Here is a 22,964-nt window from a genome sequence, read left to right on the forward strand (position 1 = left end):
TGCGACCGTAGCAGTCGCGCCGTGTGTAGTGAATTGGGAACAGGACGTCCAAAGAAAAGATTCAGATAGGCTAGAAAGGCAGAATCTTGATTGTATTATTAACCGCCGCTTACACAGTTTGTTCAACACGTGCACCTTGGACTTCGACGAGATGCTGTACAGCGCCAGATTTACACCTGGTGGCCACAATTGGAACTAATTTTTTTCGAACATAAATCGGTTCCACATTAGCGCAACAGCATACCTACCAAGTTTCGCCGCCGCACGGTAATTACAGCCCACACTGGACGTGCACTTGATTATAACAACCCAATACGTTTTTCCACTGCTCTCTTCGCGTGAGAGATTGGGTCCGTAGTTGCATGTCAGGTGGTAGACAGAAGCGGAAGCGAGATGTTGTTGTTACCTAGTATTAGTGTCCTAACAGTAAGGGTATCGGGGGGCGAGAGCCGCGGGTTCGCAGGCAGCGAAGATTGCTCCGGCGCGGCGCGGCGAGACGCGGTGTTCCGGGCGCAGCCCGCGGGCCCAGCGGTCGATACAGCGCGGGCGGCAGCGGCGGCTGAACCCGAGTGTGAGTCTGTGTCTGTGTCTCTGCCTGCGCCGGCCACTGCTCGCGCCACCGTACCCGTCTGACATTTGGCGCCCACGCCGCGCCGCGCCGGCCACCCGCCCGCGCTACGCGTGGGATGCGCCCTACCGCGTTCGGCCCGCTCTGCGCGGCGCGGCAATTAGTGGGCATCTCGTCGCTCCCTCACTTTCAAACGAGCAGCGGAAGCTATCCGCTTCTGCACGTCCCACGCAGGCGCCAGCGACAGTTCTCTATAGCTGCTGGTTGCAAATAATGCCCACCTGCAGCATTTCGTCATACTGTTTTATCAAAGCGCAAGTGAGATGCGACCGCCTAATTCTTGCTTGATTATGTAAGAAGTCGTGCTGAAAAGTAATGCATCTAATTTTTTTATTCTGTGCTCAATATGGGCTGAGGTATTACGCGTGGTGCATATTACTCGGTCGACTTCTCCGCGTCGCTGACGCCAGTTGTGACCCACTGCCGATAGGAGGATCCGAATTGTAGCTTGTTACATGGCGGTGTGTAACGTAACTATGTCGATGCGTGTGCTATAATCGAATTTCTAGTTGAAAGAGGAGCACTCTCTCCTTCAGCGTACGACTGGGAAAAACCGAGCCGTTAAAACCGAAGTGATATCAGGTGTTCCCCAGGGAAGCGTCCTGGGACCTCTGCTGTTCCTGATCTATATAAATGACCTGGGTGACAATCTGAGCAGTTCTCTTAGGTTGTTCGCAGATGATGCTGTAATTTACCGTCTAGTAAGGTCATTCGAAGACCAGTATCAGTTGCAAAGCGATTTAGAAAAGATTGCTGTATGGTGTGGCAGGTGGCAGTTGACGCTAAATAACGAAAAGTGTGAGGTGATCCACATGAGTTCCAAAAGAAATCCTTTGGAATTCGATTACTCGATAAATAGTACAATTCTCAAGGCTGTCAATTCAACTAAGTACCTGGGTATTAAAATTACGAACAACTTCAGTTGGAAAGACCACATAGATAATATTGTGGGGAAGGCGAGCCAAAGGTTGCGTTTCATTGGCAGGACACTTAGAAGATGCAACAAGTCCACTAAAGAGACAGCTTACACTACACTCGTTCGTCTTCTGTTAGAATATTGCTGCGCGGTGTGGGATCCTTACCAGGTGGGATTGACGGAGGACATCGAAAGGGTGCAAAAAAGGGCAGCTCGTTTTGTATTATCACGTAATAGGGGAGAGAGTGTGGCAGATATGATACGCGAGTTGGGATGGAAGTCATTAAAGCAAAAACGTTTTTCGTCGCGGCGAGATCTATTTACGAAATTTCAGTCACCAACTTTCTCTTCCGAATGCGAAAATATTTTGTTGAGCCCAACCTACATAGGTAGGAATGATCATCGAAATAAAATAAGAGAAATCAGAGCTCGAACAGAAAAGTTTAGGTGTTCGTTTTTCCCGCGCGCTGTTCGGGAGTGGAATGGTAGACAGATAGTATGACTGTGGTTCGATAAACCCTCTGCCAAGCACTTCAATGTTAATTGCAGAGTAATCATGTAGATGTAGATACCTGTATTTTAGTTCTGAATAACCGGTATTTTTCGCTATTGGTTTGGTCTCGGTTATGATAGGTTATTTTTTGATTATTTACTTATAACCCGGTGACAGTGCTAAAATTTTTGGTTTTTAAATAGAACTTTTTAAAAACGAGTAAAGTTTATTTGTAAAATTTCCAGTTTTTGAAATGTTGGATTAGTATAGAAATTGGGAAAAGCGATCAGAATTATTTTGTTAACATTACCTACAGTTAGGAACTGGCAACAATGACATAAGCATCGGTACAGCATTGCAGAGACAATAATGCACCTGTTGCCACGTGGCGTGGCATGTTAGACGGTACGAATCTACGTCCATTGTGCAAGATTTACTCCAACATGGTCTGTGCCGTAGTGTCTCGCTGTTGTCCTCGGACATCAGTTTATTGGTTGGTTGGTTGGTTTGGGGAAGGAGACCAGACAGCGTGGTCATCGGTCTCATCGGATTAGGGAAGGATGGGGAATGAAGTCGGCCGTGCCCTTTCAGAGGAACCATCCCGGCATTTGCCTGGAGTGTCTAACCACTGCGCCACCTCGCTCGGTCGGGGTTTATTGTAGAATGGTATCATCCCTAGTCCGGAAGAATTTCGCAAAGTGCAGTACCAGTAAAGTACAGTGCTCCATTTGCATTAGACGATTAAAAACGGGAGGACGCACAATAACCTTGCAGCATCATATAATGACAAAACATCCACAATCTTCCTTGGAAAAGAAAGTAAATTTGATTGATATACCTATAATTTTAGTGACTTGCTATAAACTTGGGATGATAACTGAACCCTTAATTTTGTGGTTCTTGAGAGTGAAAAACTGATACCATCCAAAAGTGACAATAAAGGGGAGTCAACAACCAATGACATTTTGCTCTCGCTGTCACTGGGACCGTCTCGTCCACCCTCGCAATCTTTGCTGGAGACAATGAGACCGATTTATGCTCCAGCCTCAACCCCGCGATGCCTTACTCCTTCACATTCATTAGAAGTTTTGAATCTTTGTTCGAAATAATAGCAATAAAAAAACCGAAAGTCATTTATTTTAGAAACCTGTCGGGTTAAACTGAAGACAAAAATAGCCGTTTTAACCGAAAACCGGTTGTTTCAGCAATAACTACCATTGCTAGCTCAACATGACTATACCATACCACACAAGAGTGCTGCGACGTTTTCAGCGATCCGTCTACTTGGGTACACCGCCATCGCTCATCGTCCATAGTGTCCCAACTGGGCCACATTCGATTTTCATTCGTTTCCAGAACTCCTTCGAGGACTTCTCTTTGATAGTGATGAAGCGATGCAAGCAGAGGTGAGGCTCTGCTGGTATCTCTCTGGGAGATACATGTTTGTCGCCAGAGTGATTCTGTTGAAGAGAAAATATGTAGACATGAAGAATTAGGGTGTAGAATATTAATAAAGTTTGTTTTATTTAAAAAGTTTTAAGAGTTTTCACATAAAAAATTTGGAGCCGTTACTTTTCAGCACACCCTCGTATTTCCATATTCCCAGTCGAGTTGACGACACCGTTGGAAGGAAGTGAATTAATTTGTGATCGATCGACTGAAGTGGCGGGGGTTGGGGGGGGGGGGTTGTTGTTACATGTTAGCTAGTGCTGTTTTTCTGGGGGGAACGCTGGGGGATGCGTACCCCTAAACCTTTTCATCGGCAGAGTAGTTTTTTTTATGATGTTGAGAACTTGGAAGAGTGCCAAAGATTCATTTCACGGACGTAAATTTTTTAGTTAATTTTTTCGTATTGGTAATTGCAATAGGAACGATACCAGTGCAGTTTTTAGTGGGAAAAGCGATGTCATTGACTGTTTCAAGCATTTCGAAGCTGCGGCAAGCGTTCTCGACTACTGAATCGCTAGCAGCCAGTTCGACAAGCATGTAGTGCCCTCGCCCGCTAATAGTGGGCGTTGGTATTGCTAAACGGATTAAGCGTACGCTCAAACGCCGAGCTACCGATAGGTGTCTCTACGGTCGGGCTACCGTGATCCTTCGCAATTCATTGCAATCTTTGTTTTGTTGTTCTTCATTCGTTTGTGTTAGCTGTTCCGTTCTCGTCGGTTGTGCGAAGTTTTACAGTGTGTCCTGTATTTCGTTGCAACTTGTAAGTTAAGTTGGAGGTGAGAGATGAGCAAAAAACTAGCAAACTATTTTACTTGTTCTCCTGCTATAGTAAAGTCAACTGAAGAGTCTGATACCTTTATTTTTAATTTAATGTAATTTTATTTATTTATTTATTTTTTGTAGTTAGACATGTTGATGACGTCATGGCTAAAAAATGGTTCAAATGGCTCTGAGCACTATGGGACTTAACATCTATGGTTATCAGTCCCCTAGAACTTAGAACTACTTAAACCTAACTAACCTAAGAACATCACACAACACCCAGTCATCACGAGGCAGAGAAAATCCCTAGCCCCGCCGGGAATCGAACCCGGGATCCAGGGCGTGGGAAGCGCGAACACTACCGTCATGGCTAAAAGCCATGCTTTAGTTATACGTAATTTTCGCTGCATTATATCCAATATCGGAGTACCCTCCAACTTTTTTTTTTTTTTAGAAAAAAAGCACTGCATGTTACACTACAGGCTTGCTGCGAGCCACGCTTGACGAGGCTCTGCATCTGCCTGAAAACACCCGGCGCTCGACAAATACCTACGATCGGCTGGCCGCTTGCTCATACCATTCGCCTCACCGGAACGTGGGTCACAGTTATTTTAATTGAAGCGTAGTCTTCTTCAGGTGTTGTAAGCGATGGTGTAATACAGGGTGTTACAAAAAAGACGGCCAAACTTTCAGGAAACATTCCTCACACACAAAGAAAGAAAATATGTTATGTGGACATGTGTCCGGAAACGCTTACTTTCCATGTTAGAGCTCCTTTTATTACTTCTCTTCAAATCACATTAATCATGGAATGGAAACACACAGCAACAGAACGTACCAGCGTGACTTCAAACACTTTGTTACAGGAAATGTTCTAAATGTCCTCCGTTAGCGAGGATACATGCATCCACCCTCCTTCGCATGGAATCCCTGATGCGCTGATGCAGCCCTGGAGAATGGCGTATTTTATCACAGCCGTCCACAATACGAGCACGAAGAGCCTCTACATTTGGTACCGGGGTTGCGTAGGCAAGAGCTTTCAAATGCCCCCATAAATGAAAGTCAAGAGGGTTGAGGTCAGGAGAGCGTGGAGGCCATGAAATTGGTCCGCCTCTACCAATCCATCGGTCACCGAATCTGTTGTTGAGAAGCGTACGAACACTTCGACTGAAATGTGCAGGAGCTCCATCGTGTATGAACCACATGTTGTGTCGTACTTGTAAAGGCACATGTTCTAGCAGCACAGGTAGAGTATCCCGTATGAAATCATGATAACGTGCTCCATTGAACGTAGGTGAAGAACACTAACCTGTTGATGCTACGTACTGATGTGCTTGATGCTAGTACTGTAGAGCAATGAGTCGCATGTCAACACAAGCACCGAAGTCAAAATTACCTTCCTTCAATTGGGCCAACTGGCGGTGAATCAAGGAAGTACAGTAAGTACTGACGAAACTAAAATGAGCTCTAACATGGAAATTAAGCGTTTCGGGACACATGTCCACATAACATCTTTTCTTTATTTGTGTGTGAGGAATGTTTCCTGAAAGTTTGGCCGTACCTTTTTGTAACACCCTGTATATGCTCCCTGCCGCAACTCACACCAGTTGCGATCCTATTTGTGTAGCGTTTTACCATGACTAGTTTAACTTGCTGATAGGTAATTATGCCATTGGCTTATACAGCCGTTCGCAGGTTTCAAGCCCGTTATTACATTGCCGGCTGTGAGACGGACCGAGTAGCTAAAGCTTCTTCTTAGTGTTTCTTCTTCACTCTTAATAGATGGCATGACGTGTATCATTGGAAAGCTGAGAAATCGGCCTGTTTAGTGGTGTAAGACTCGATTTATTTCAATATTTTGCGAGTTATAAGCAATTGTTTTCAGGCTTTGCTAGGTTTACGCCCGCAGTCCCATCAAGACAACACTCTCCAGAAATGGTGTAATGTACAAAGACAAATGATGCACGCTATGAGTGTGAGAAATGAATGGTGGCGTTTCACAGGCCTGTATTTTTTCGGCTATACCACGCCAACAAAAGCTTCTAAAACAGTTTTCACTCTTCAATAAATAGTAAGGATACATTTATAAAAAATTCCCATTAAGAAAAGTATGTAATTTTGACAAAAGTGTGTAAGACAAAATACGCCGATTTTCGCAAATTTAAATAATAAGTATAGCATCGACCTTGGCGAAAAATATTAGTAACTCAGTGGGTTAGCTGGTTTCAAGAATACACTCCTGGAAATGGAAAAAAGAACACATTGACACCGGTGTGTCAGACCCACCATACTTGCTCCGGACACTGCGAGAGGGCTGTACAAGCAATGATCACACGCACGGCACAGCGGACACACCAGGAACCGCGGTGTTGGCCGTCGAATGGCGCTAGCTGCGCAGCATTTGTGCACCGCCGCCGTCAGTGTCAGCCAGTTTGCCGTGGCATACGGAGCTCCATCGCAGTCTTTAACACTGGTAGCATGCCGCGACAGCGTGGACGTGAACCGTATGTGCAGTTGACGGACTTTGAGCGAGGGCGTATAGTGGGCATGCGGGAGGCCGGGTGGACGTACCGCCGAATTGCTCAACACGTGGGGCGTGAGGTCTCCACAGTACATCGATGTTGTCGCCAGTGGCCGGCGGAAGGTGCACGTGCCCGTCGACCTGGGACCGGACCGCAGCGACGCACGGATGCACGCCAAGACCGTAGGATCCTACGCAGTGCCGTAGGGGACCGCACCGCCACTTCCCAGCAAATTAGGGACACTGTTGCTCCTGGGGTATCGGCAAGGACCATTCGCAACCGTCTCCATGAAGCTGGGCTACGGTCCCGCACACCGTTAGGCCGTCTTCCGCTCACGCCCCAACATCGTGCAGCCCGCCTCCAGTGGTGTTGCGACAGGCGTGAATGGATGGATGAATGGAGACGTGTCGTCTTCAGCGATGAGAGTCGCTTCTGCCTTGGTGCCAATGATGGTCGTATGCGTGTTTGGCGCCGTGCAGGTGAGCGCCACAATCAGGACTGCATACGACCGAGGCACACAGGGCCAACACCCGGCATCATGGTGTGGGGAGCGATCTCCTACACTGGCCGTACACCACTGGTGATCGTTGAGGGGACACTGAATAGTGCACGGTACATCCAAACCGTCATCGAACCCATCGTTCTACCATTCCTAGACCGGCAAGGGAACTTGCTGTTCCAACAGGACAATGCACGTCCGCATGTATCCCGTGCCACCCAACGTGCTCTAGAAGGTGTAAGTCAACTACCCTGGCCAGCAAGATCTCCGGATCTGTCCCCCATTGAGCATGTTTGGGACTGGATGAAGCGTCGTCTCACGCGGTCTGCACGTCCAGCACGAACGCTGGTCCAACTGAGGCGCCAGGTGGAAATGGCATGGCAAGCCGTTCCACAGGACTACATCCAGCACCTCTACGATCGTCTCCATGGGAGAATAGAAGCCTGCATTCCTGCGAAAGGTGGATATACACTGTACTAGTGCCGACATTGTGCATGCTCTGTTGCCTGTGTCTATGTGCCTGTGGTTCTGTCAGTGTGATCATGTGATGTATCTGACCCCAGGAATGTGTCAATAAAGTTTCCCCTTCCTGGGACAATGAATTCACGGTGTTCTTATTTCAATTTCCAGGAGTGTAGATGTACGTTTTATAAGTGTCTCCAGAACTAGTACTCTCCTGCGCGAGATATGCCGAACCTTCAGTGTCCAAATTACGAAGTACCCTCATGAAACATCACTGACTTCCAAACACAATAAGAGAAAGAGACATTGATACTTATGGTTTGCAGCATCGTCTAAAATAAAGCAAAAAGTTTTGTGCAACAAATTAACAACACTTCTACAGTTTCGCAACCAATACACTGCCTAGATGGTACTCTTTCTCAAACCATGTACGTCCAGGCATATCTGGTGTGATGGAGGTTGTTGCATCCACAGGTCTCGCGGAGGTCGCCAAAGTAAGGTACAGGAGAGGCATGAACAATATCTTTCAAATAACCACACAGGAAGAAATCCAGAGGGCTTATGTCCAGAGATCAAATTCAAATGGCTCTGAGCACTATGGGACTAAACTTATGAGTCCCGTAGAACTTAGAACTACTTAAACCTAACTAACCTAAGGACATCACACACATCCATGCCCGAGGCAGGATTCGAAACTGCGACCGTAGCGGTCGCGCGGTTCCAGACTGCAGCGCCCAGAACCGCTCGGTCACTCCGGCCGGCTCCTGAGATCGCAGTCGCCATTTCGTTACTCTCTCATGTCCCATCCATCGCTGTGAGAACATTCGGTTCAGAAAGTCACAAATATGTGAAGTGCAATAGGTTGTTTCACCATCTGGATGGAAGATGACATTTGTCTGAAGGGGGCAGCAAATTGCTCAACCGTATCCAGATACACGGTTCCTGTTACTGTATGCTCCATGAAGAAAAATGGTCCAACTGTGCTGTCTTTCATCAGTGCCTGCCATTCATTCACCTTTTCGCTGTGTCGGTCATGTCCCCGAAAATTGTGGGGGTTTGTGCCGATTAATTTTCCACGTGTATTGAAGGTTGCCTCGTCAGAGAGAACGGCATTGTCTAGATAGTTGCAGTTTACCCCAGTGTGGTCCAACATCTCATAGAAAATTCGTGGTGAAGCTGAAAGTCGTTTAGGTTCAATACGTGCACAATTTGAACTTGAAAAGCGTGCAAGCGAAGTTATTTATGCGGCGCCTCGTGAACAATTGAGCAGGGGATGTTTAGCTCTCGTAATCGTCGGCGAACTGACTTTGATGGTCTCCTTGGAAGGTTTTTCTGATCTCTGCCATCATATCACCAGTTGTTTGTTTCCTTCCCGGCTCTGACTGACCGTTCACACTCCTAGTGGCTTAGAACTTGTCATCCCAAGCCATATTCGCCTTAACATCTGGTGGCTCCCTTTGAAATTCACATTGGAAATTGCTTTGGACTGCAATGGGTGATTGCGTTTGCGCAAACAACTCCACAGATTGGGCTCACTCTTAAGGTATAGTCATTTCTGGTGATTATTTGTCACCTGAGACGGAACAAAAGGAATCATTTAGCAAAAATAGTACACAAAATTTATTGGGTTGCAGTACATTTTGTCGGAAATCAGGGAGCTTTCATATGGGCACCATATCGATGGTTGTAATCTGAGTGGGTTGAGACCACGATCCGATGCTCGGAAATTAGTTTTTCAGGTTGTACCTATGACTTGACTGATCAGTACAAGTTTGGACCGTGTTTGTTGTTAAATTAAAGTAGTTTACAAATCAACTCTCTGTCGTATCGACGTAGATCGTGCTACCGTGGAGAACATTGTATAATCGCATGCGATGTGTCCTCGGTAGAGCTTACCGCTGTTTACAGTTCATGACTGGTTAACGAGGATGAGGCATTACTGCTTACAGGGACTTGAATTTAATGTAACGTACAATAGAGTGCATCGCTCGGAAAACACAACGAATATGCTAAGATAAGATTCGCAATAGGCGTCGTGCTAGCTGAAAGAAAGTTATCGCGGAGGATAGCAATTTACAAAAAGCGTGGTCGTTCGAGCCACAGAAATGTGGGCAAACTCCTCTCCTTCCGAACATGCCTCGAAAGGCCCAGCGGTACAGACCTACCGCGTGTCATCCTCGGCTGATAGGCGTCACTGGATGCGGATGTGGAGGAGCATGTGGCCAGCACACCGCTCTCCCGGCCAATTTCAGTCTTCATTGCGGGAGCCGCTACTTCTCAGTCAAGTAGCTTCTCCATTGGCCTCACTAGGACTGAGTGCACCCCGCTTGCCAGCAGCCCTCGGCAGACCCAGACGATCACCCATCCAAATGCTTGCCAAGCCCGACAGCGGTTACCACAGCAGCTAGGCCGTTGGCAGAGGTGGGCAAGGTTCTAGACAAAAAACTGTGGGCACAGTCGAATTCGCGCTGTACTGCCCTCGCCGCCGCATTGCACAGCTGCCGCCTGGGGTCGAAGCGGTCCGTTTCGTCGCACCTGAATTAAACGTGCCGCTAACGTAAGCTGCGGCGGCTGCTTCCCGGATTAAATCTGCAGGTGGAACTTATGTCGAGGTCCAGCAAGTTCAAGTAGACAGGAATGTGCTGGAGAATTCGCTAGAAAAGATGATGTTGGATCGTGTGGGACAAGACCTAAAATGACCACAGTAGGAGAGTACAGGTAGAGCAGCAGCTGCACCTGCTGTGTTCACCAGTTAATTTACTTAACGTCAAAAGTAAATACGTGGCAGCAGTTGAACCCCATACCACCAAAAGTAGTTGCTGCTAGGAGGTGACTTGTTTGCACAGAGCAGCTGTGCAGCCTTGTGGGGTTAGGCAGCAGCTACAGCAAACTGATATCATCACAGATTAGCAACAATTTACAATAGTTTCTATTGACGAACTTTATAGTACTTAAATATAATACGAAGTCATTGTGTGGCAGTTGTTCATTTCCAGTTTGATCTGACTTTAACTCCGATCTAGTCCTGAATCCAGTGAACAATGACTACCATCTCTCGTAGAATGACCAATTTGGCTCTTCTTGGCGACTAATATAGACATGGTCCCGATGTCGCGCTGAGGTACTGTTGATACAGTACGATACTGTGCGTGTCACTTATATCCGCACCTGGCGGATGGATGTGCACTTGGGAACTATTTGTTTGACGTTGAGGGGGACTCATAAAATACACTACCAGGATAAAATATACAGCATCCTCAAGGACTAAGTTCATAATATATGCATACTGAGGGGTTGTAGCATTAGTGATTCATTTGTCACGGCCATCGGCGTTAAGACAGCGCTCAGTCCTGTCAGTGCACCCTCTGTTTTGACTCTGTAGGCAGTAACTGTGCTGAGTTAGAGGTAAACAGTGTTTGCAACATTCATTCTAGGGTATAACCCTGCCCTACCGCCGAGTACGTACTCCTGCCGAAAGCTTCACCCATTTGAACGGTGTCGCTTTGTGAGCCTGCAAGAAGCTGGATGGAAGTATCGACAGATTGTTGCACATGTTGGGTAAAACGTACCGACGGTGTGTTGCTGCTTTCAGCTGTGGTCTGTCGATACTTCCATGCCCATAGACCAAGTTTTGGACGTCCGCGCAATGTGCGAGTAGATGTGGCCGACAGAACATCATCCAGGAACGAAATATGGGCCCGTGGTGCACCTACTGTGTCAAGAGAGACCGCTGGGAACGGTCTGCTTGGAGCAGAATCGAAATCACGTGTTTCTGTGCCAGGCTACCACTAACACCAGGACACCGCCAAGCGTGCCTACTCACGTGTTATGGAAGAGTCGACTGGAGAGCTGGAGAGTGAAAAGGCGCTCTGTTGCCTTCAGTGGTGAGAGTAGGTTCTGTTTGTATGCGAGTGATGAACGTGCGCGTGTATGGCCTAGATAAGTTGAGCTGCCTATTCCGGAGTGTATTCGCCCACAACACACAGGTCAGCTGGTGAAGCGGGGGAGGGGGGGGGGCAGGGCAGCATGGCATCAGTTACAACTCGCGGTCCAATTTGATGGTTCTACAGAGTAAAGTAACCAGTGTTCAGTACATTTCAAACGCTGTTAGCTTTTCCAGCAAGACGTCGCATGTCCACGAACGGCTGCTGCAACGAAACGTGCTCCGAGTAGTGTATAATTACTACCCTGGCCAGCAAAATCACCGGCTCTCTAGCCAATTACACACGCATGGTGAAACGGGAACTTACTTGTTCTCCACAGTCTGCGGAACCATTGCCGAATTGCAACAAAATGCGCAAGATTCTTGGGGCGACGTGTCGCAAGTGGCATTCGGTACCAATACGATCGTTTTCATGCGAGAAAATACGCCTGCGTTGCCGCTAGTGTGGGGCTGGGGGGTTGTGCTGTGCATTGACGCAATTGTTTGGGCATTCTTTACTGTTTTTCTTTCAAAAATTCAGTCTTGATCACTTCAAGAACATAGGTGACCGGTTTCGGTCATATCACATGACCATCATCAGACCCATGGCAACCTTTGAAGATGGTAGGTGGAGCACTGACCAGTTGACATCACAGCAGCTGAGAAGAGTGCTCCACCTATCTTCGAAGGTTGCCATGGGTCTGATGATGGTCATGTGATATGACCGAAACCGGTCACCTATGTTCTTGAAGCACACGTGGTGTGATCAAGACTTAATTTTTAAAAGAAAAATTTTTAAAAATCTTTGATCACTGCTCCAAAAATGTTTATTAAAATTCTTTACTGTGCTATTTATGTCTCATTTAGTCTGCATTTGTTATCATACACTCCTGCAATGGTGAGATTATCTGTCACCTCACTTGTCAGTAAAATGTCTTTTTTTCTTGGAGGTTTTGCATCCTCTCTAGACGCTGGCCGTAACTCAGCTGCACCAGAGTACCAGAGTACTATCGTGCTTATCTCACATCACCGCAACGGTTCCGCAGCAACTTATGGGCGGGAATTGTTAAAGATCAGGTCATTTGACCTCATCTGCTGCCTCTCGCTTGGATGATTATGTCATCTGGTGTTCCACAATTGTTGGAACTCGACTTTTTGTTGTCCGTGGCGTATTATGTCGTTTTGCTAGTTTGCAATATGATCATGCCAGCCATTTATAATATTGTCGTTGGTGTGTACTTCCAGATTATCTGATGAAGCCTGCCAGGCCAAACGTGCAATAAATAAATTACAAATCTACACTACTGACCATTCAAATTGCTACACCAAGAAGAAATGCAGATGATAAACGGGTATTCATTGGACAAATATATTATACTAGAACTGACATGTGATTACATTTTCACGCAATTTGGGTGCATCGATCCTGAGAAATCAATACCCAGAACAACCACCTCTGGCCGTAATAACGGCCTTGATACGCCTGGGCATTGAGTCAAACATAGCTTGGGTGGCGTGTACAGGTACAGCTGCCCATGCAGCTTCAACACGATACCACAGTTCATCAAGAGTAGTGACTGGCGTATTGTGAGTAGCCAGTTGCTTGGCCACCATTGACCAGACGTTTTCAATTGGTGAGAGATCTGGAGAATGTGCTGGCCAGGTCAGCAGTCGAACATTTTCTGTATCCAGAAGGGCGCGTACAGGACCTGCAACATGCGGTCGTGCATTATCCTGCTGAAATTTTCTAGGGGACTGATGACCTCAGATGTTAAGTCCCATAGTGCTCAAAGCCATTTGTGTTGACTCAGGGATCGAGATGTGGCTGCACGATCCGTTACAGCCATGCGGATAAGATGCCTGTCATCTCGACTGCTAGTGATACGAGGCCGTTGGGACGCCGGTGTCAATTGATGTGTGTGTATGAGAAATCGGTTGGAAAGTTTCCTCACGTCAGCACGTTGTATGTGTTGCCATCGGCGCCAACCTTGTGTGAATGATCTGAAAAGCTAATCATTTGCATATCACAGCATCTTCTTCCTGTCGGTTAAATTTCTGTAGCACATCATCTTCGTGGTGTAGCAATATTAATGGCCAGTAATGTACAACGTACGACTGTTTTTACAATCAACTTATAATAAGGTTGCTGTACCAGTGCGCCACAGTGGAATGGAATAATTTTATGTAACAAGATTTGGTTTGAACATTACGTTGTTCTATCACACTTAGATATTTATGTCCGTGATCAACTGAACATCAGGGACCCTCATTTTTGGAGTGGATGTGTAGGCCGTCTGGCACGGCCTACGGAATCGCCGTCTTTCTTTCGTTTGGGGTTACTTGAAGTCGTTAGTGTACGGGGTGGTTATAATATTAAACGTTCAACTACTTGAGAGGACCACATGAAAAACGAGTGATCATAGGACAACGAAACTTAGTGGAAACATTTTTAAGAAGAAACACGTTGTAAATTCCACGTGAGAGGTAACATTTGTTAATTGCGTACCATGTTTACTGTCCAGTCTATAAACGTCGCTCAATGTAGCGACCATCTGCATCCACGTCAACCTGGTACCGCAGTAAACACTGCTCTGCTGCTTCTCGAAACAACGGTGGATCATAAAATGTTTAGCTGTCCCGTGACACAGGTCGTTCGGTGCTTGAAGATCGCACATTACGTCCAACATTTTCAGCCATGGCAACGGTAACTTCTTCAACAGTTTGTGGCGGTGTTGGCCTGCTCCAGGAGCAATTCCGAAATCGCCAGTTAAACTTAACGTCCGAATCGTATTCTTCAACCCCAGTTTGAAATGAGGATCTCTCCGTGTTCCTTTAATGTGTCGATACACTGTTGCTGTTGGTTAGATAAAACAGCTTTACGAGTATTTCCGTGCCCTCCTTGTCCAGAACCATGTTGACTGAACCCTATGTCACCGTACCAGTACCACCGCCTAACGGCAGCTCATGTCGCTAACGCTACTAACAACGCAAATCCTGCAGCGCTCTCTGAACATCATTCCTATAATTTTGGGTACCCATGCGTTAAATCTTTTTTCCGTCTACACTGGGGCAAGCAATGAAAGTTTAATTATAACCACTCGTATTTAACACCAGTAGGAAATGAGGACGCACCGGTTTGGTTGGTTCTAACCTCTATGAGTCTATGTGTATTAGAGACATTGCAGAGGTTCTAGGCGCTCCAGTCCGGAACCGCGCTGCTGCTACGGTCGCAGTTTCGAATCCTGCCTCGGGCATGGATGTTTGTGTTGTCCTGAGGTTAGTTAGGTTTAAGTAGTTCTAAGTCTATGGGACTGATTACCTCAGATGTTAAGTCCCATAGTTCTTAGAGCCATTTGAACCATTTTTGAAACGCGTGCGTTGAGACTAGCGGTTGTCGTCTTTGAACAGCTGCTGTGAACTGAAACTATAGGATGTAACTTGTTTATGTGAATAAAAATGACTAAAGTATATCAGTTTATGAGAATTAGTCATTTGTCACAAAACACTCAGTTTAGGATTCCGTACCATCTTAACCCAAAAAGTTGGACCTTCTGGTGTTGATTTTAGGATTCCCTACCATCTTAACCCGAAAAGTTAGAACTTATGATGTTGGAGGCCGATCGCCAATTTCGGCGTGGTATTTTATTTTTATGCGCTCACGTTAAATGCGTGTTCCCTTGGTGTTTCCGGCTCTGGCGCACGGAGTGACGGACGAGAATTTCACAAATTAAGTGCTGTACTGCGAACATTGATTATATTCAGACCTTCGTTTTCTTTAATAAGTTTTTTCAGCTTGTTATTGCCGTAGGCTCCTTAATGATGCTCGACTGCTCTAATGGTTTGAGCGACATACGTCGTTCCACAGTGGCACAGAGTTCCACGTAATCATGTTTTCGAACTCATAGCATAGAGCGGAATATGCCGCCCTTTTGTGCCATGCAGACTTCCAATATTGCCTTCTTCGGTATATTTCTGTCGAGTTGACTGCGGGGCGTAGCCCGATTGTTGGGGCAATCGAATTCCGTATTGTACATCACTGAATCAAGCCAAGATTCACATGCTTTACTGAAGTGAGTTATATGCTGTTCTCGTGTTATAAGTGTACTCGAAGACATTCTCGGCGAAATGGCTGATGGGATTACTCGACTTCTAGGAATCAGGTGACATCGACCTGTATTAAGTGATTTCTGTCCGGTTCTTATATGAACTAGAAGACAACACTGTTCTGTGCTTCTGCATCTACGAGGGCAGAAGTTATACAGTGAGATAACGATCACTGACGTTATATGTGTAATTAACGCTAGAAGCATGTTATTTAATTGACAAGTTAGCCACGTTAAAAACAGTGTGGCCCTCAGTCTAAAGTTGGTAGCGATAGGAAATGTGTCACAATCAATTATCGGCAGTCGATTTTGACAGTCAGCGAATCACATCCGTGACCTCGCCGAGAATCTTCTTAGAGTGATTACATATTATTGGACCTGTCCGTACTCTCACAAACCTGTATAATTGATTCCATAAAGCATAAAAACCACTGATTATGCTCTTCAGAAAAGCGAAAAAATATCTAATTGCAATAAACAATTAATTCACCTTTTTAAAGACGGATTTTTCTGAATATCTAAATAAATTAAAGCTTTCGTATAAAACCGTGCTTGCTACAGACTAGCCGACCGGAGTGGCCGTGCGGTTGTCTAGGCGCTACAGTCTGGAGCCGAGCGACCGCTACGGTCGCAGGTTCGAATCCTGCCTCGGGCATGGATGTGTGGGATGTCCTTAGATTAGTTAGGTTTAATTAGTTCTAAGCTCTAGGCGACTGATGACCTCAGAAGCTAAGTCGCATAGTGCTCAGAGCCATTTGAACCAGCTACAGACTATCATCATCATCGTCAGTAGCAGCAGCAGCATCAGTAAACCCTGGGGCAGTGCCTCACGTGTAGCTCTCCATTCAGCTCTGTCATCTGATACTCTCTTCATTTTCTCATAATTGTTTTCTCTCCTTGTGCTGTCCACGATCTGGAATCTTCTTCTTCTCCTTGTTCTTCTTCCATTCACCGTTCCTTCCATAACCTCCGTCAGTGAACAGTCACTTCTCATCTAATGTCCAACCCATTTGTGTTTTCTCTTCCAGATTACCTCAAAAATTTTTCACTCTTCCCTCATTCTTCTCAATAGTTTCTCACTTTGTGTACCCATTGTATCCCTTCCGGCCGGCCGAAGTGGCCGAGCGGTTCTAGGCGCTACAGTCTGGAACCGAGCGACCGCTACGGTCGCAGGTTCGAATCCTGCCTCGGACATGGATGTGTGTGATGTCCTTAGCTTAGTTAGGTTTGTAGTTCTAAGTTCTAGGGGACTGATAACTTAAGAAGTTAACTCCCATAGTGCTCAGAGCCATTTAAACCATTTTTGTATCCCTTCCATCCTCATCCAAATCCACCTCTCGGAGAATGCTTCTGTTCTTCTTTTTTCCTCTTTCCTCAGTGCCCATGTCTCAGTTCCGTATAATGCCACGCTCCATATAAAGCACTTCGCCAGTCTCTTCCTCCGATACCCTATCCATGCACCCACAAAGAAGCTTCCTTTTCTTACATTTTCCGTGATTTCCCTAGATCGCCGTGGGCAAATGCAGGGATGGTTCCTTTGAAAGGGCATGGCCGACTTCCTTTCCTAATACGATGGGACAGATGACCTCGCTGTTTGGCTCCTTCCCCCAAAACAGCCAACCAGATCATCTGTAGCTCGAATGCATTCTGTCCCCTACCACCAACTCGCGCCCATTTTTTCTGTTTCAAACATTTCCGGATAAGTAATGTACTCTAAATATAACTTAAACAGTATTGGGGAGAGATAGCAGCCTTGCCTCGCCCCCCTTGCGTTTGTGATTTTTGTCACCTCATCCTCAATTTGTAGTCGTATTTTCTGTTCTTAATGAGTCTTCTATCCCTCTAGTCGACTCCATCCTTCCTTAGAATGCCCATTAATTTATTCCACTGTACTCCCTCAAAGGCTTTCTCCAAGTCAATTAAAACAGTGTAAACTTCTCTTCCCCCTTCAACGTATCTCTCATCTATAATTCTCAACAATCTAGTTGCATTTCTTCTAAATCCACACTATTCCTTTGCAGTTTTCCAGTCTTCCACGAAGTCTTCCTTTTATCACCATTGGTAGGACATTCGCTGATGAGAAATCAAACTTATGGTTCTAAGATTCTCACATTTCCTGGAATTGCTTTTCTTCTCAATGGGTATCATTACTGCCGAGAGATTGTCATCTGGCCATTCACATTTTTCGTGTAGCTTATTACACAGATCAGTTCACTCCTTCGCGCCAATACTTTCAAGGCTCTTAAACAGCTCTGCTAGTAATACATCACTTCCACTTGCTTTACGTTTCTTTATCTTTCTTATAGCCTTTTCACCTTCTCGTGCCAAGATGCAGCATCCTTTGCCCTCTTCTAAAATTCTTGTTTCCTCTTCTATTTCAATATTATTTCGTTTTGATCAGCCTCTTACAGGCGCTCTAGACGTTCTTGACACCTTCCCAACACTTCCTCCGGTTTATGAGCCATTCTACCATCATTTCTGTAGACTATGAGCTGGATAAAAATGTGTATTAATGTTAAAAGCCTTACCTTTAAGATGACAGACGTTTTTGCACAGAGGGGCCTTGCTAGGGCGGAAACAAGCAAACCTTACGTATAACACAACCGTGTACTTCGGAGATCAGTCCAGTGATCTGCCGTGTAAGATTGATAAGTCTCCATCCGTCGGGTCTGTATTGAACAATATCGGGTATGCGGAATTGACAGAAAAAAAGATTGGTGGCTCGTCTTCGGCACTGTTCAGGAAACGTTCGCATCTGTGTTGCGCAAAAATGGCGTAATTTTCTGTGAACAGTGTCACAACCGAACAAACATAGTGAATTTCCGGGTGTCCAGCCGGGTTATTGTTTCAGTTTTCAGCACAATATTTCAACGAGCGACCCAGCCGTCAAACAAACATATTTTATGCAGCGATTGCTAAAACCATGATGGCGTTCATTATGGTCGTCCACGTTATGCTAGAATGCCTGAACCAGCGGTGTAGCGGAATCATAGACTGTTGTTTCTAGAAGTGTAGGAGAATCCTATAATAAATAAAAAGTCTTTACTCCAGATCTGCGGTTGGTGGTGGTGGTGGGGGGGGGGGAGTTGGTGGAGAGGGGGTGCCCTCTCACACTTCCCTCCTCCCTCTTCGGGATGCATTTTGCATTTACTTTCTATCCTTCTATGCATATTTTCGGCATTTTGAGCTTCCAGAGCTTAAGATATTTGTTGGTATGGGACTACAAGATCCTGTTGTGAGATTCTTGAGGAAACAGCCCGTACTACCGAAGGGAGCAGATATGATACTGCGATTATTATTATTATTATTATTATTATTATTATCATCATCATCATCATCATCAATCCTGTCAGCCACAATAGTTGGAAATGATTTTGAATGACCTCTAGTAAATAAGTTAATATTTGTTAATATTTCGTTTTCGATACATGAAATTTGATCTGTTGTTTAACTTTTGCTGGTAATAACAATATTTTTTCTTTCTTTCAGTATGTCACAGAAAAAATGGGAGGTGCCGAGGGCACCCAGATGGATGAAGACTTCACAGATATGGAAAAGGTATTATTTTCAGCAACATTGCTTTTTTATCATTAGATTAAGTTAATTAAAAGCAGTGATAATTGTTGAATATTTATAATCGTTTACGCAACAATTTCAGTAAGTATCCCTTTCGCCCAAGAGCGTGCGCAGGATCTAAATTTGGGAAGGGCGGTAACTTGTATTAATTTCGCGTTCAATGAGGAAATTTTTAGGCTTTCTTCAAACTCAAACTGACTTGGTGTTTATTTGTACAGGGGGACAGTATGCGAGGAAGTTCAGATGTCGAAGTTTTTTTTTCTATGTGATCGGAGGAGGGAGGGGAGGGTTCGGCAACTACTTTCCCTTGTCCATCGCCGGGTACTCCTTTGCCTTTCCCTATAATTATAACTATTTAAACAAAAGCAAATAAAACTTCAGTGAGCGCTAAAAAATCTCTAAATAATCACTCTTTTTTAATTAACTAGAGAAAGTTATAAAATAATGAGACAGAACTGACCAATATGACTGTTGCTACACCCACAAGAAATGTTGTAAATTCCAGGAGTAAGGTTTCTATCATCTTTTGGGTGGTCAAAAGAATTGCCCTAATATTTAGTGTTTCCAGAATCCTGACAATTTTACTAAATGGAGCCTCACATAAAACGGAGTATTGTAATGTTCAACATGGTTGCGCATTCATTTCCTAAAGTGTTTGCTTGATATTTCGTTCAATGTACGCAGGCAGTCTTTTAGAAAATGTGCTTCGGATGTTTATTCTTAGAATCCAGACAGTAAGGAAACAGTTGGTGGTGTGTAAACCATTGTGTTTCCAACTTTCTCTTTTTGGCTGACTGATGAAACCTCAGCAGATTGAGACGTCACTCTGTATATATCTGTTTGCAGTTTGCACATTGGTTGAGCAGTGCCACCGGATTTAAATTCATTTAACACGTATATTGTCTTTTCGTTCCGACCACCGATCCTTATAGCACTTAGATTGTCGAGTGGTGAGTGTGGGACAGCTCGGCCCAAAACAAGAATAACAATAGCATTTCAGGATAGCGAGAGCCAATGGGCTTGATTTGTTTCAGACGAGCTTGTATGCTGTCTGGCATAGACCTTTTTTAGCTTTGGTTTTCTACATACGCCGGCCGGGGTGGCCGAGTGGTTCTAGGCGCTACAGTCTGGAACCGCGCGACCACTAAGGTCACAGGTTCGAATCCTGCCTCGGGCATGGATGTGTGTGATGTCCTTAGGTTAGTTAGGTTTAAGTAGTTCTAAGTTCTAGGGGACTGATGACCTCAGAAGTAAAGTCCCATAGTGCTCAGAGCCATTTTTTCTGCATACGCTGTGACAGACATTACGAAAGCAGATTGCTTACATATGAAAAAGGGGAGGGGAGAAAAGCTTGGTCCGGTTTCTGCTTCTGGAACATTCATATAATGCGAAGATTCACTGAAAACTATTATTTAATAATTTGTAACAGTTAGTGTATTGAATGGTTGCCTTCAAGAATAGTGCTGCTTGCTACAATTAAATGTATATTTTGCCCAAAAGTGGTTATTTAGCGAGACGTGAAACATGAACCGTGGTAATTGTGGTTCAAATCACAGTTGGACATCGTAACCTCAATGTCCATTCTGTTTTGGACGAAGTTAATGATTCTATACGTTTCACTTGCAGCAGTTTAAGCTGTCCTTTGGCATTCCTGGCTATCTAAACCCTCGGAAATTACAGCATATTTGGAATAAACAGCAAAGAATTCCTTACAAGCTAGAATACAAACATCATTGCTGGTCGTTTCACTTGCAGGAGTTTCATCTTTCGGTTTTTATTCAGACTGAAGGCACGAAATCGGAAGGATGTCGACTCAAACTCACGTCTGCCATCCAGATTTAGGTTCTCCGTGATTTTTCTAAATCGCTCCACGCAGATGCGTGGATGGTTCCTTTGAAAGGGCACGACCAATTTCCTTCCCCTTCCATGACACAATCCGAGGTTGTGCTCCGTCTCTAATGACCTCAATGTCGACGGGACGTTAAACCCAGTCTCCCTTCCCTACGATTAAATCCAATATGGAGTTTCCAGAGTAGCGGGCGAGGGGTGTCACGTGATCCAACCCGAATACCGTGAAATGCTGTTGGTTATTCTTATTTCGAGCCAAGCTGTCCCTAATGATAAGTCCAGTTTCTGGGGATTCCTAAGCATTACCTTCGTGTAAATTGTGAATTCTTCTCACACAGGTGAAACTTGCTCCTGTGCTCGTCACTGGTCGGCTCATTGGCTGCTCCAAACATTCAGCGACATCATTAATTATTTATCAATCTTCACTCCATAAAGCACAGTGGTATACAAAAGTTAAGCCGTTGAGTACCAGCACAGTCGACGCAGAGATTGTGCTACATGATTGATGTAAGAGATTGTAACGTAATTTTTTTATAATGATTATATTGTGCAGATAAGAGACAGAGAAAGAAAGTATATCGAAATTATTGTAATGTAAGTTTGAGTTTATACTACTGCTGTTATCAGTTGTTCTGAAATGAACCACTGGGGCAGTACGTACTTCTGATTAAATGTCTTAAATTTGTGGCCCATTTTTGCTTGTTATTTGGGACTATAATTTGTTTTAGGCATTATGAATTCTTTAAATTTCGAGACATGGGATTGTATCCAAGAAAAATGTGAAGTTTCTTTCAAAGATAACTGATAGGTGGTCAAAAACAGAACTGTGCCAAGGTGATCCTCTGCCATTGGCAGAACCACCAAATCTGTGCTCGCCCCCTCCCCGCATCCACTCATTTTTTTTTATAAATGAAAAAATTACTTAATTGAGTTATGTTTACATAAAATACTGCACACTACAAATTAAATATATCATTACAGTAAATAAATCACATGCACTATAAACTTTCTAAAAAAATTAAAGTAAACTGGTATTGTATTGTTTATTGAGCTCCTATACTTTGGTTTTAATGTGATGTATAATAAAGAACAAATATACGAATCCTACTAGACAATGCCATTGCACCACTTGGTAGATTAAAATATACCATAAACCATTAGCAATTTCCGAGCACACAAATTCAGCAACAAGAATGGGCCAAATTCATTATATTGCATCAACGAAAGAATCTGAAAATAATTTTGATCTCTCTGAGGAAAAATTGTCGAAAGCAGTAGGTATGGAGGTAACCCTTACAGTATGAGGTAGGAGAATGGTACTTCTCATGATTAATTTTTAAATCTAATTTTGAAATCTCTCTGTGTTGCACCTGTGATGGGAGCCAATCTTGCCATGGCCTCAGCACAGTCCTGGTTGAAACTTTGTGCATCATGGCTTCCAAAGTGAAATCAAAATTAAAAGGAAGATTGTTTTTATTTTTTTCCTAATTTCTTCTTTTGTGTTATTTTTTCCTAATTTCTTCTTTTGTGTTATTGGTTTCTTCCTATGAAAATAAAGGTTAATTTTGTGAAAGAAATATGCAATGAGACGAACAGAAATAACACTTTGATTCAAAGACTATCATTACATTGAAGTTACTGCAATATAGGGCGTGATGACCTCAGATGGCAGGGCATACACTCCAATGTGTTCCCATGCTGGCTACAAGTTTGTTGAGGAGTTATTGTGGTAGGGCATTCTATTCCTCCACCAGTGCAGCTGATGACTGCTGGAAGGTTGTTGG

At 44.6% G+C, this 22,964-nt stretch overlaps 1 protein-coding gene across 4 annotated transcripts in view; it reads left to right on the forward strand.

Moving 5' to 3' along the window:
* The window catches only part of LOC126198504 (endophilin-A), a 772,777-nt gene that overhangs the window by 618,022 nt on the left and 131,791 nt on the right, over positions 1 to 22,964 (forward strand). For all 4 annotated transcript variants that reach the window (XM_049934884.1, XM_049934887.1, XM_049934883.1 and 1 more), the window contains one exon: positions 19,246 to 19,314. In XM_049934884.1, the coding sequence (XP_049790841.1) occupies positions 19,246 to 19,314 (69 nt within the window). The remainder of the gene's footprint in view (positions 1 to 19,245; positions 19,315 to 22,964) is intronic.

This window comes from Schistocerca nitens, chromosome 8 (genome assembly GCF_023898315.1).
Source record: "Schistocerca nitens isolate TAMUIC-IGC-003100 chromosome 8, iqSchNite1.1, whole genome shotgun sequence".
NCBI classification, from domain to species: domain Eukaryota; kingdom Metazoa; phylum Arthropoda; class Insecta; order Orthoptera; family Acrididae; genus Schistocerca; species Schistocerca nitens.